Raw genomic sequence first — 11,351 nt, 5'->3', positions numbered from 1 at the left:
CTAAACACTATTACAGTATTTAGCTAACCAATTACAATACCTCATCAAATGGATGATGCACCATAATGAGGAGCATCGTTCTTGGCTAGAATTGGAACAGATAGACTGCAACAACATCAAACTTCCATTTATTTCCACAAGTCTTTAACGCCATAAATGCTTCAAGAACCCAATAATTGCATCCACCTTAACGGCTTGGTGGAAAAGTTTAGGAACTAGAGGATCTCAATTAGCTCCCAGTATGCTCTCCCCAATCTGGCACAATCCAGATTTCGAAATTAACAATTTACCCCTTTATTTTAGCACATGGGAACAACATGGAATTGACCACCAAATTGATTTTTAGGACACGTGATGACCCTTGGGGGTAGAGGAGGGGGTGGCAGGGCGCGTGGGGCGGCTGTGGGGGTGGTGGTTGGCTCGGTGGAGTGGCATTGGGTCCCTGCGGCCTCCTCCGGGTGGTCGGTTGTCGTGGGGCCTCGGTGGGGCCGGTGGACCACCCTGGGTCACTCGGTGTGGGACGTGTCCCGTCCGCCGGGCTGCTCTCGGGTTGACTCCTGGGCCCGAACTCGCCTCTCGATTGATTGGGTGATGTCTTCCGGCATAAAAGGGATACAGATCCTCCATTCTACTTGACCTAACAGCTGAACAGGACAAAAAAGAAAAGAAAAGAAAAGACAAAAAAACATAGTCCCCTGTAAGAAGGAGTTTGAACTCCTACCTCTGCCAGCATTTTGACCATGTCCCGGGAGGTGCGGGTGACATTTAAGGTCAGATGTGCTAACCATTTAATTTTGCGGAAATTGGAAGTAGTTTCATCCATCCATCCATTTTCTGAGCCGCTTCTCTTCACTAGGGTCGCGGGCGTGCTGGAGCCTATCCCAGCTATCATCGGGCAGGAGGCGGGGTACACCCTGAACTGGTTTGCAGCCAATCGCAGGGCACACATAAACAAACAACCATTCGCACTCACATTCACACCTACGGGTAATTTAGAGTTGTCAATCAACTTACCATGCATGTTTTTGGGATGTGGGAAGAAACCGGAGTACCCGGAGAAAACCCACGCAGGCACAGGGAGAACATGCAAACTCCACACAGGCGGGGATTGAACCCCGGACCTCAGAACTGTGAGGCATATGCTCTAACCAGTTGTCCACCGTGCCGCCAGTAACAATTTCACAATTTTCTGAATTAAATCACCATTAAGCTAACCCTACTTTATTTTTCAGCAACATTAGCACGTCCTGTGTTTGTAAATAATGATTAATGATAAATACTAGTCTAGGTCACAATGTTGAATGAATGACCAAATGCTTCTAGCCTTCCTCGACAGTCAACAGATTTTTAGTCTCTCAAAGAAAATCAAATCATTGATGTTGCTTTGATGCCTTCCAGTCCTCATTCATTTTTTAATTGGGTCATCAAGTCTGCAATACAGCACAAGAGTTAGATACAAGAGAAAGGACTCTGCATCGAAACCTCAATCACTCCCCATCACCCTGTGTCGTTCTCTCTGAAGCCATTAGGCATCATGGGTCTCTCCCATCATTAGATTAACTCCTGTGCTCTGCCGGTGTTCGCAGGAAGACCATACTTATTTCCTTCACCACTACCAAAGGCACAAAAGTCCTGCTTTCACCTTGTAATTTGAACCCGACAGACTCATCAGTGCAGTGAGGCAACAGCGAGATATGGACCTGCAGATATTCATGTTCCACATCACGTTGATTACACAGTGCATGATTAGAGTGCATGCTTGGCAGAGGCGATGTTCCTGGGGAAACATTAGCCACATTAGCTCCCTCGGCTTCTGCCGGTGGTGCACCGGGACTTGGCACAGAGACATTTGCCATAATAGAGTTTTTAATAGCGTAGATGCATAACTCTCAGTCCTGTCACAGATCACAGAGGTGCTTTCTGTCTGTTACAAACATAACTGGTGCCTTTCGATTCCAGGGGAATGTGAAATAAATGCACACTGGAATACCAGGGAGAGCAAAAACAAATGGAATAACAACAATGAGTCAAGCATCTAGGTAATGCTGCAGAAAATAACAAGACTTATTTGTCAGTTAAGGAAATTATCCTGCACAGAAAAGATGGAAAACAGCATTTACTAAAAAGATTTTGTACATTAGAACATAATTGTCACGATTCAGCAGGATGCTACTGAATGTGTTGTTGAGCTCGGCATTAATGAAGGGAAATGTCAACTGATACAGAATTCAGTTAGGTGTAGCTGCTGTGCTCCTTAGTTTGTGCCATTTTCTCTTCAAATGAAGATGCAACAGAAAACATGTTTATTTCATGTCTTACAGTTATCACCCAAAGTTTGCAGTTATACCACATAATTCCTGTTTGATGGCAAGGTCACTTGAGGATGTCAAACACAGGCTTCACAGTGTTAAAGATCAGCAAACCTTTTAGTAATTAAAAACACAGGCCCCAAGTCAGCCACCTCCAAGTGACTGTCCAGTACAAAAACTGTACATGCCATTTGTCTTGACTTTTGCTGTCACATCATCTGGACTGATTCCACAATCACAGCGAGGACATTTCTCCAGTGAAGCATTCTGGAATACGGAGAAGCAATGTTAGTTTAACTTCACTGCCCACATTTAACTATAAGCAGCCATATTCACTTAAAAACACTCCAAACGTGGCTATGGTGTTATTTCTTTAACAAGATTTCAAGAGATCATCAGCACAATAAGAACAAAGTAGTTACACCAAGCACTAGAATTATTTTGCAACATTCTACTTACAGTGATCAAAGAATCGATTTTTTTTTAACGTTAACTAATTGCATTGTGTTCTTCAACCAAGAATATATATATATATATATATATATATATATATATATATAAAACAACTTAACAATTTTTAGACCCGCTTTTTGTGCAAACTGACCTTTTGGAGAAAATGAAATACTGAACTTCAATTTATGCATCTTTGCATGATCCGGCATGTTCTTTTTTTTTTTTTTTTTCAGTAAATCCAAAGTTGCAAATATTTTATATATATTATATAAAACACAAAGCTCTCTACTCTTTAGGTCAAACGCAAGAGGATCTGGGGAGCAACTAAACTTGCTGAAGCCTCAAATTACATTATAATTTGGCTATTAGAAGAATGAGGATTTTGACCGACGTCATTAGCACTGCAAGGGTTCTCCTGATGGCCATGAGGCAAAATGACCCTAACCAAACACTAATATATAATATAATAATAATAATAATTTACTCATATACTGTAGTATGAGTAAAACATTAGCATAGGAGAAAGAGGTGACACTAGAAAAAAAGGGAAGGCATAAATTATAATGGAATGAATGTACAATATGTTTTCAAAATGCAAAAGTAATACATTGATTAAGATGAGAGCTGCTCCCTGATGTCTGAGTTTCAGACTGTTTAATAAATGAAACATTTAATCAGGGGTGTCAAACAAATTTTGTCACGGGCCACATTGAAGTTATGGTTTCCCTCAGAGGGCCGTTATGAAACCATATAAACACCACTGGTGTCTCCCAGTGGGACGTGCCCGGAACACCTCACCAGGGAGGCGTCCAGGGCTCATCCTAACCAGTTGCCCGAGCTACCTCATCTGGCTCCTCTCGATGCTTTGTCTCATCTCTGAGCCCCTCCCGGATGACCGAGCTTCTCATCCTACCTCTCAGGGAGAGTCCGGTCACCCTGTGGCGGAAACTCACTTCGGCCGCTTGTATCTGCGATTTTGTTCTTTTGGTCATGACCCACAGCTTGTGATCGTAGGTGAGCGTAGGAATGTAGCTCGACCGGTAGATTGAGAGCTTCGCCTTTCGGCTCACCTCTTTCTTCACCACGACAGACCGATGCAGCGACCGTATCACTGCAGACGCTGCACTAATCTGCTTGTCAATCTTCAGCTCCATTCTTACCTCACTCGTGAACAAAAACCCAAGATACTTGAACTTCTCCACTTGGGGAAGGATCTCATTCCTTACATGACGATATGGAATCCGATTTGTGCCTAAAAGAATCAAACAACTTTTTCTTAAATCGCAAACAAAAAAATAAACTGTCAAACAAAACGTATTGAATCGCAAATGAAAAATATGACTTTGAGAGATATAAACTAACTTAAGCAAAAAATTTTTTATAAATAATCCTCTTAAAAGTAAATATTTATTAAGTATTTATTATTAAGTTTTGTTTGATAGTATTGTTTTTTTGTTTGCAATTTAAGTAATTTTTTAAAATTCTATTTGGCACAAATCTGATTCATATGAGGAGGGAACGCCACCCTTTTACCGACTGGAGGACCACGGCCTCAGATTTGGAGGTACTGCCACTTCACACCTGGCTGCGAACCGCTCCAGTGAGAGTCGAAGATTGCGGCTTGATGAAGCCAACAGAACCACCTCATCCTATTTTCACATGTCCATAACAAATTAATGGATATCTTTTTTTCAAAACAGAAGTCAATTCAAATAGTTGGTTTGATTATTGTTCAATTCATTGTAAAAACAAAAAAAGGGGTTTAGTAAGAAAAAAAATGCTTGCAATATTTCAACATTGCTAACAGTTAAGGCAATTTACAATTTTTTGTACAGTTTTCAGCAAGAAACATAAAAAAGATGCACATGATTTTGTGGGCCACTTTAAATGATGTGGCGGGCTGGATCTGGCCCCCGGGCCTTCAGTTTGACACCTGTGATCTAAATAATCTGTCAATCAGGCACTGGATAGAGTGGATAATTATTTAGCAATTCATTTAAGATGTGGAGCGTTAATAACTCCACAGCAGGAGGTGGCTCCTAAAAAACTAATTCATTAAAGGAGATAGGAATTGTGTCTTACTGTCATGGGTGTGTGTGTTCCGGTTGTTGTTTCCCCCCTGTCTCGTACACGCCTGCTCCTGAGAGCATCTTCCCCACCTGTGCCTCGTTCACCCTAATTACCCCTTGCATTTAACCTCGTGTCTCATACTTTCTAGTCGCCAGTTCGTTGTACCTTGTCGTCGTGTTCCAGCATTCCTTGTTTCTACGTCACAGACTCACAGTAAGACTAGACCCTGTTCCGATTATCTACCTTGCCTTTTTGCCTCACGTTTTTGGATACTGTTGCCTTTTTTTTGGATTGCCTGCCTGTCTACCGACCTCTGCCCATATATTAAACCTCACTTTTTTTTAAACTGTCCATTTGTAGTGGAGTCGTGCATTTTTGGGTACTATTCTCTCTTCTGTTCATGACACTTACAAAATTTCAAGATTCTGCCTTTTAAATGAAATTATTGAATATTTACCATGTATGAAAGACAAACAGACTGCGGCCTAGAGATGTGTAAAATCTATTATGCAAATAACGACTGTAATGTCCTTCCTCTGAATGTGGATAATTGTTGGTTAATATTACACGGTCAAAGTACAAGTGGAGCAAGATATGTTGTTCAGTTTGTTCAAACCCAAAAATCAGCACACAAAAAAAAAAAAGCTCCATTCTCTCACATCTCTCCAGTGTTGAGGTGAACCTGTAGCCTTCTTTGCCATGATGCTCCCTCTAATACAGCGTCCTTGGCCACTGAGCTGGCTACAGCCTTACAGTGTCAAACACTGTCGCCTGTAACTTGACTCTCGAACTGGATCCTCATCAAAGCGGCTCCCTGGTGTAGACTACACCACGCATCCCCACCACCATTTGTCCGACCAGAATGAATGAAAACATAATTAAAAGTGACCTCTCCATACAAGGCATTAATACCAATGTGTCACACCAATTGTTATTTGAACCTGTTGAGACGATGTGTCTTTATACAGAGCTCATAACAAACGGCGTGGCCCACCCAGCACCCTCCAATTGTCTGTGACAGTGGTTCCCAACCTTTTTTGTCTTGTGTACCCCCATGAACAATTTTGTCACCCAATGAGTGCACCCTCACTGATACGTGTTGATGATTCTCCAAAAGTAGAACTTAACGCGATAAAAATAATGAGTAAAAATCCATCCATCCTTAAAGCTATAATCCATAATTTATGGCACCCCCTACTGCTGGAATTCAGCATTACAACAAAACATCCGTCACTTTCGATATGACATAGGCTAGGCCGAGTCCAACTGTCTCCATCTCACCCTCTCGCAACCCCTCGCGGGTGAATATAAACCAGTGTAGTGGGACAACAAAGTATTTAGTCAGCCACCAGTTGTGCAAGGACTCCCACTTAAAAGGATGAGAGAGACCTGTAATTTTCATCATAGGTATACCTCACCTCTGAGAGACAAAATTCGAAAAAAAATCCAGAAAATCACATTGTCTGATTTTTAAATAATTTATTAGCAGATTATGTTGGAAAATAGGTATTTGGTCACCTACAAACAAGATTTCTGGCTCTCACGTCCCTATAACTTCTTTTTTAATAGGCTCCTCTGTCCTCCATTCGTTAGCTGTATTAATGGCACCTGTTTGAACTCGTTATCAGTATAAAAGACACCTGTCCACAACCTCCAACAGTCACACTCCAAACTCCACTATGGCCAAGACCAAAGAGCTGTCAAAGGACACCAGAAACAAAATTGCAGACCTGCACCAGGCTGGGAAGACTGAATCAGCAATAGGTAAGCAGCTTGGTGTGAAGAAATCAACTAATCACCAATTATTAAAAAATGCAAGACATACAAAACCACTTCAGGAAGACGTTTTCCCTTGCCCGGACGTGCGGGTCACCCGGGCCCCCCTCTGGAGCCAGGCCTGGAGGTGGGGCTCGAAGGCGAGCGCCTGGTGGCCGGGCCTGCACCCATGGGGCCCGGCCGGGCACAGCCCGAAAGGGTAACGTGGGTCCCCCTTCCCATGGGCTCACCACCTGTGGGAGGGGCCATAGGGTCCGGGTGCAGTGTGAGCTGGGCGGTGGCGGAAGGCAGGGACCTTGGCGATCCGATTCCCGGCTACAGAAGCTGGCTCTAGGGACGAGGAATGTCACCTCTCTGGCAGGGAAGGAGCCCGAGTTGGTGTGTGAGGTCGAGAAGTTCCGATGAGATATAGTTAGGCTCGCCTCCACACACAGCTTGGGCTCTGGTACCAGTCCTCTCGAGAGGGGTTGGACTCTCTTCCACTCTCGAGTTGCCCACAGTGAGAGGCGCCGAGCAGGTGTGGGTATACTTATTGCCCCCCGATCAATCAATTCACTTGCATATATCCACAGACACACACCCCTAGGACCCTTTCACAGGGTGTGGGGTCACGCATTTAGTGCTACAAATAACTCATGAATATGCAAATCACGTGTGTATCCCCTCACTTATACTCTCGTCCTGTAGACTTTTATAATTCACATAATTAATGCCACCACACTTCAGTTGTACAGTCAGGTCCACGACCCTTGTCCTGCATGCTTCTTCTCCTGTCCTTGTCCTGTTCTATCTTTTCCTGTCCTTCCCTCACAGGGTGCAGCACTACAGCACTGTTCCATGCAACACTCATATTTAATAATATTCTTGTAGATAATGTAATGATTTACTTCTCTCATCCTGTTTACAATTAGTGCTTTGTCTTTTGTCTTTGTTTCTCTCTCCCTTCTAGAAACTTTGTTCTGTTCGACTGATCAAGTCTGATTCTCAATAAACCTCAATTATAATACCACAGCGGAAGCTTAAAAACTCAACTGTGACACAGTAAAACTGTTCCGGCATGAAAGGGATACAGATTTTTCATTCTGCTTGACCTAAAAGCTGAACAGGACAAAAAAAAAAAAAAAAGCTGAAGAAGGAGTCCTATCGGGCCTTTTTGGCTGGTGGGACTCATGAGCCAGCTGATGGGTACCAGCTGGCCAAGCGGAATCCAGCTTTGGTGGTCGCTGAAGCAAAAACTTGGGCATGGGAGGAGTTCGGTGAGGACATGGAAAAAGACTTTCAGACGGCTTCGAGGAAATTCTGGTCCACCATCCGGCATCTCAGGAGGGGAAAGCAGTGCACCACTAACACTTTGTATAGTGGGGATGGGGCGTGGCTAACCTCGACTCGGGACTTTATGAGTCGGTGGGGAGAATACTTCGAAGACCTCCGCAACTCCACTGACACGCCTTCCCATGAGGAAGCAGAGTCTGGGTTCTCTGAGGCGGGCTCTCCTATCTCTGGGGTTGAGGTCACCGAGGTGGTTAAAAAGCTCCTCGGTGGCAAGGCCCCGGGGGTGGATGAAATTTGCCTGGAGTTCCTAAAGGCTCTGGATGTTGTCGGGCTGTCCTGGTTGAAACGCTTTTGCAACATCGCATGGACATCGGGGACAGTGCCTCTGGATTGGCAGACTGGGGTGGTGGTCCCCCTTTTTAAGAAGGGGGACCGGAGGTTGTGTTCCAATTACAGGGTGATCACACTCCTCAGCCTCCCTGGTAAAGTCTATTCAGGGGTGCTGGAGAGGAGGGTCCATCGGGAAGTCGAATCTCAGATTCAGGAGGAGCAGTGTGGTTTTTGTTCTGGCCGTGGAACAGTGGACCAGCTCTACACCCTCGGCAGGGTCCTCGAGGGTGCATGGGAGTTCGCCCAACCAGTCTACATGTGTTTTGTGGACTTGGAGAAGGCGTTCGACTGTGTCCCTCGGGGGGTCCTGTGGGGGGTGCTTCAGGAGTATGGGGTACTGAACCCCCTGATACGGGCTGTTCGGTCCCTGAACGACCGGTGTCAGAGCTTGGTCCGCATTGCCGGCAGTAAGTCGGACTCATTTCCGGTGAGGGTTGGAATCAGGTCGAGACCCTGATGAGGATGACGAGCATGCAGATGAGCTTCCATCCATCCATCCATCCATCCATTTTCTGAGCCGCTTCTTCTCACTAGGGTCGCGGGCGTGCTGGAGCCTATCCCAGCTGTCATCGGGCAGGAGGCGGGGTACACCCTGAACTGGTTGCCAGCCAATCGCAGGGCACAGATGAGCTTCCCTGATACGGTTTCTGACAGTTTGTGCAGAAATTCTTTGGTTATGCAAACAGATTGAGTTGAGTTCTGTCACTCACTTCTGAATCTTCGGTGAATGACAAATGAGCAGCCAGTGTGCAGGTGGGGCGGGACTTCATTAAACGTACTGCCATGTGATTTGCGATACGCCAGCGTTGTCACTGACTTCCGCGAATGACCAATGAGCAGCCAGCAAGAATGGGAAAGAATTCCAGATTTAAAAGAGATATATAGTCAGTCTATTCTATAAGAATAATAATGCTGAGTTCGCACTGTCAGAAGTATGTATTTTTTACACTACTGTATGTTTATCTTTTTCAGTTGTATTTTGTGTGGTGTAGTGCTGCACTGCATTGCCTGTATTGAGACATGCATCCTAAATCAAAGCATACAGTAGGTCTCAGAAGGATAATTGGAGCATATCAAGTTACGTAATATATAATAATATATAATGTATAAATCAAACGGCGGCACGGTGGGCGACTGATTAGAGCGTCAGCCTCACAGTTCTGAGGACCTGGGTTCAATCCCCGGCCCCGCCTGTGTGGAGTTTGGTTGTTCTCCCCGTGACTGCGTGGGTTTTCTCCGGGCACTCCGGTTTCCTCCCACATCCCAAAAACATGCATTAATTGGAGACTCTAAATTGCCCGTAGGTGTGACTGTGAGTGCAAATGGTTGTTTGTTTGTTTGTGCCCTGCGATTGGCTGGCAACCAGTTCAGGGTGTACCCCGCCTCCTGCCCGATGACAGCTGGGATAGGCTCCAGCACGCCCGCGACCCTTGTGAGGAGAAGCGGCTCAGAAAATGGATGGATGGATGGATGTATTAATCAAACACATTTCCGAGACATGTATTTTCTTTCAGTTGAAGATCAGCTGTTATAGTAATGACTACAATGGCACTCAGTAGAGCAACGTATTCATTCATTTTCCATACCGCTCAACTGGGAGCAAATGTAAAAAAGAGAAAAATAATGTACATTTGTATTCACATACGAAATGCAAAGTGGGCTGCTAAAAGTGACTACCAAGGTTATTTTGAATGTCCTAAGCCGAGTATCTGTGAACATTTATATGTACAGTATGTGGTCAAAAGGTGGCTCCTGTTTAGTAGACTATCAGTGTGACAGCAGCTGCTGTGTTAGTCATTGTCTTGCATACTGCATTTTGTGCGCTTGCTCTCTACAACTTCTTCTCTTGCAGGGAATAAGCTAGAAAGACGATTCTCTCAGCGACATGGCTGGTTAGAACATCTGCCTCGCAGTTCTGAGGACCTGCGTTCAAATCCGGCCTCGCCTGTGTGGAGTTTGAATGTTTTCCCCGTGCCTGCGTGGGTTATTTTCCAGGTACGGTTTCCTCCCATATCCCAAAAACATGCATGTTCATCTATATCATCGTTCATAGGTGTGAATGTGAGTGTGAATGTTTTTTTAAATTTTTAAAAAAAAATATATATATGTGCCCTGCAATTGGCTGGCGACCCGTTCATGGGGCACACTGCCTCTCGCCCAGAGATAGCTGAGATAGACTCCAGCACCCCCGTGACCCCAGTGAGGATAAGCAGTGTGGAAAATGGATGGATGGATGGACGATTCTCTCCAGTGTTTATTACAAGCCTCACCTTTGCAGGTTTGCGCTTGGCAGGGTAATAATCAAGGCGAAGCTCCATGGGGTGGCAGTAGCTCATCTTTAAGGACTTGGGCTTGAAGCCGGAGGGTAAAACAACCATAATTGAAAAAAATTAAGGTGACCCATCTCCACACACGTTCGAAACAAAAGGTGGATTCATGCAAAAGATGAGAAAAGGGAATCTTTACAAAGTTGCTGTTTTGCTACGTCTGGCTGACAGGTTATTTATTCATCGTCATGGCTTTAGTAATTTAAATGCTAAAATGTTTTATTGTTTACCTGTACTGCCTTACGTCTGAGCCTCACTGGTTTGCACATTAGTTGCTGTCTTCTCCTTGGAGTCTTTTGGAAAGCTGTGAGGAGGAACAGAAGCTGGTGATGGATGAGGTCAGCGGGTCAGGGGTACAGCTGTGCATTACCTTACTTTGCATTGTATTGTATTACGAAATATTACTGCTGTCCGGGGGAAAACGAAGGTCATGAGTGAGATGGGGCTTGGAAGTCTGAAGCAGTGTCAGCAGCGGCGTAACCAAGCATTTGTTTGTGACATCTCATGATAAAAATGCTGTGATGGGCTCAATATCAATATGGTGTTGCTTACATAATAATGCAAGTATGAAAACCAAACATGATGATGAAAAGTGTTTGTTTTGGCAGTAATCTAAAACAATTTCATCAAAGGGCACCCTAACAGAGTGTCAGCCTTTTCAGACTGCCAGTGTCACAGCTGCACAACAACATAATGAACTTGGCATTTGAATTGCATATTTGCCATATTTGACTGTCACAGCATGCCATATAGC

At 44.5% G+C, this 11,351-nt stretch overlaps 1 protein-coding gene across 5 annotated transcripts; it reads right to left on the bottom strand.

Annotated features, from left to right (window-relative positions):
* Nucleotides 1–278: 278 nt before the first annotated feature.
* Nucleotides 279–10,623, bottom strand: LOC133477509 (uncharacterized). Of its 5 annotated transcripts, XM_061772325.1 has the most exons (4): nucleotides 10,541–10,610; nucleotides 3,605–8,723; nucleotides 2,498–2,576; nucleotides 279–644 (listed from the first exon to the last, which is right to left on the bottom strand). In XM_061772325.1, the coding sequence occupies exons 2-4, from the start codon at nucleotides 3,914–3,916 to the stop codon at nucleotides 343–345; spliced, it is 693 nt and encodes a 230-aa protein (XP_061628309.1). In that variant the 5' UTR covers nucleotides 3,917–8,723; nucleotides 10,541–10,610; the 3' UTR covers nucleotides 279–342. The 5 variants fall into 5 exon arrangements, 3 of the variants coding, with proteins under 3 accessions (XP_061628309.1, XP_061628310.1, XP_061628308.1); XR_009788386.1 differs by lacking the exon at nucleotides 3,605–8,723 and having other exon boundaries at nucleotides 786–2,576; nucleotides 10,541–10,621; XM_061772326.1 differs by lacking the exon at nucleotides 3,605–8,723 and having other exon boundaries at nucleotides 10,541–10,615.
* Nucleotides 10,624–11,351: the final 728 nt, after the last annotated feature.

Source organism: Phyllopteryx taeniolatus, chromosome 4 (genome assembly GCF_024500385.1).
Source record: "Phyllopteryx taeniolatus isolate TA_2022b chromosome 4, UOR_Ptae_1.2, whole genome shotgun sequence".
In the NCBI taxonomy this organism is placed as follows: domain Eukaryota; kingdom Metazoa; phylum Chordata; class Actinopteri; order Syngnathiformes; family Syngnathidae; genus Phyllopteryx; species Phyllopteryx taeniolatus.
Note: the sequence above shows the minus strand (reverse complement) of the source record. Positions and strands in the feature narration are given on the sequence as shown.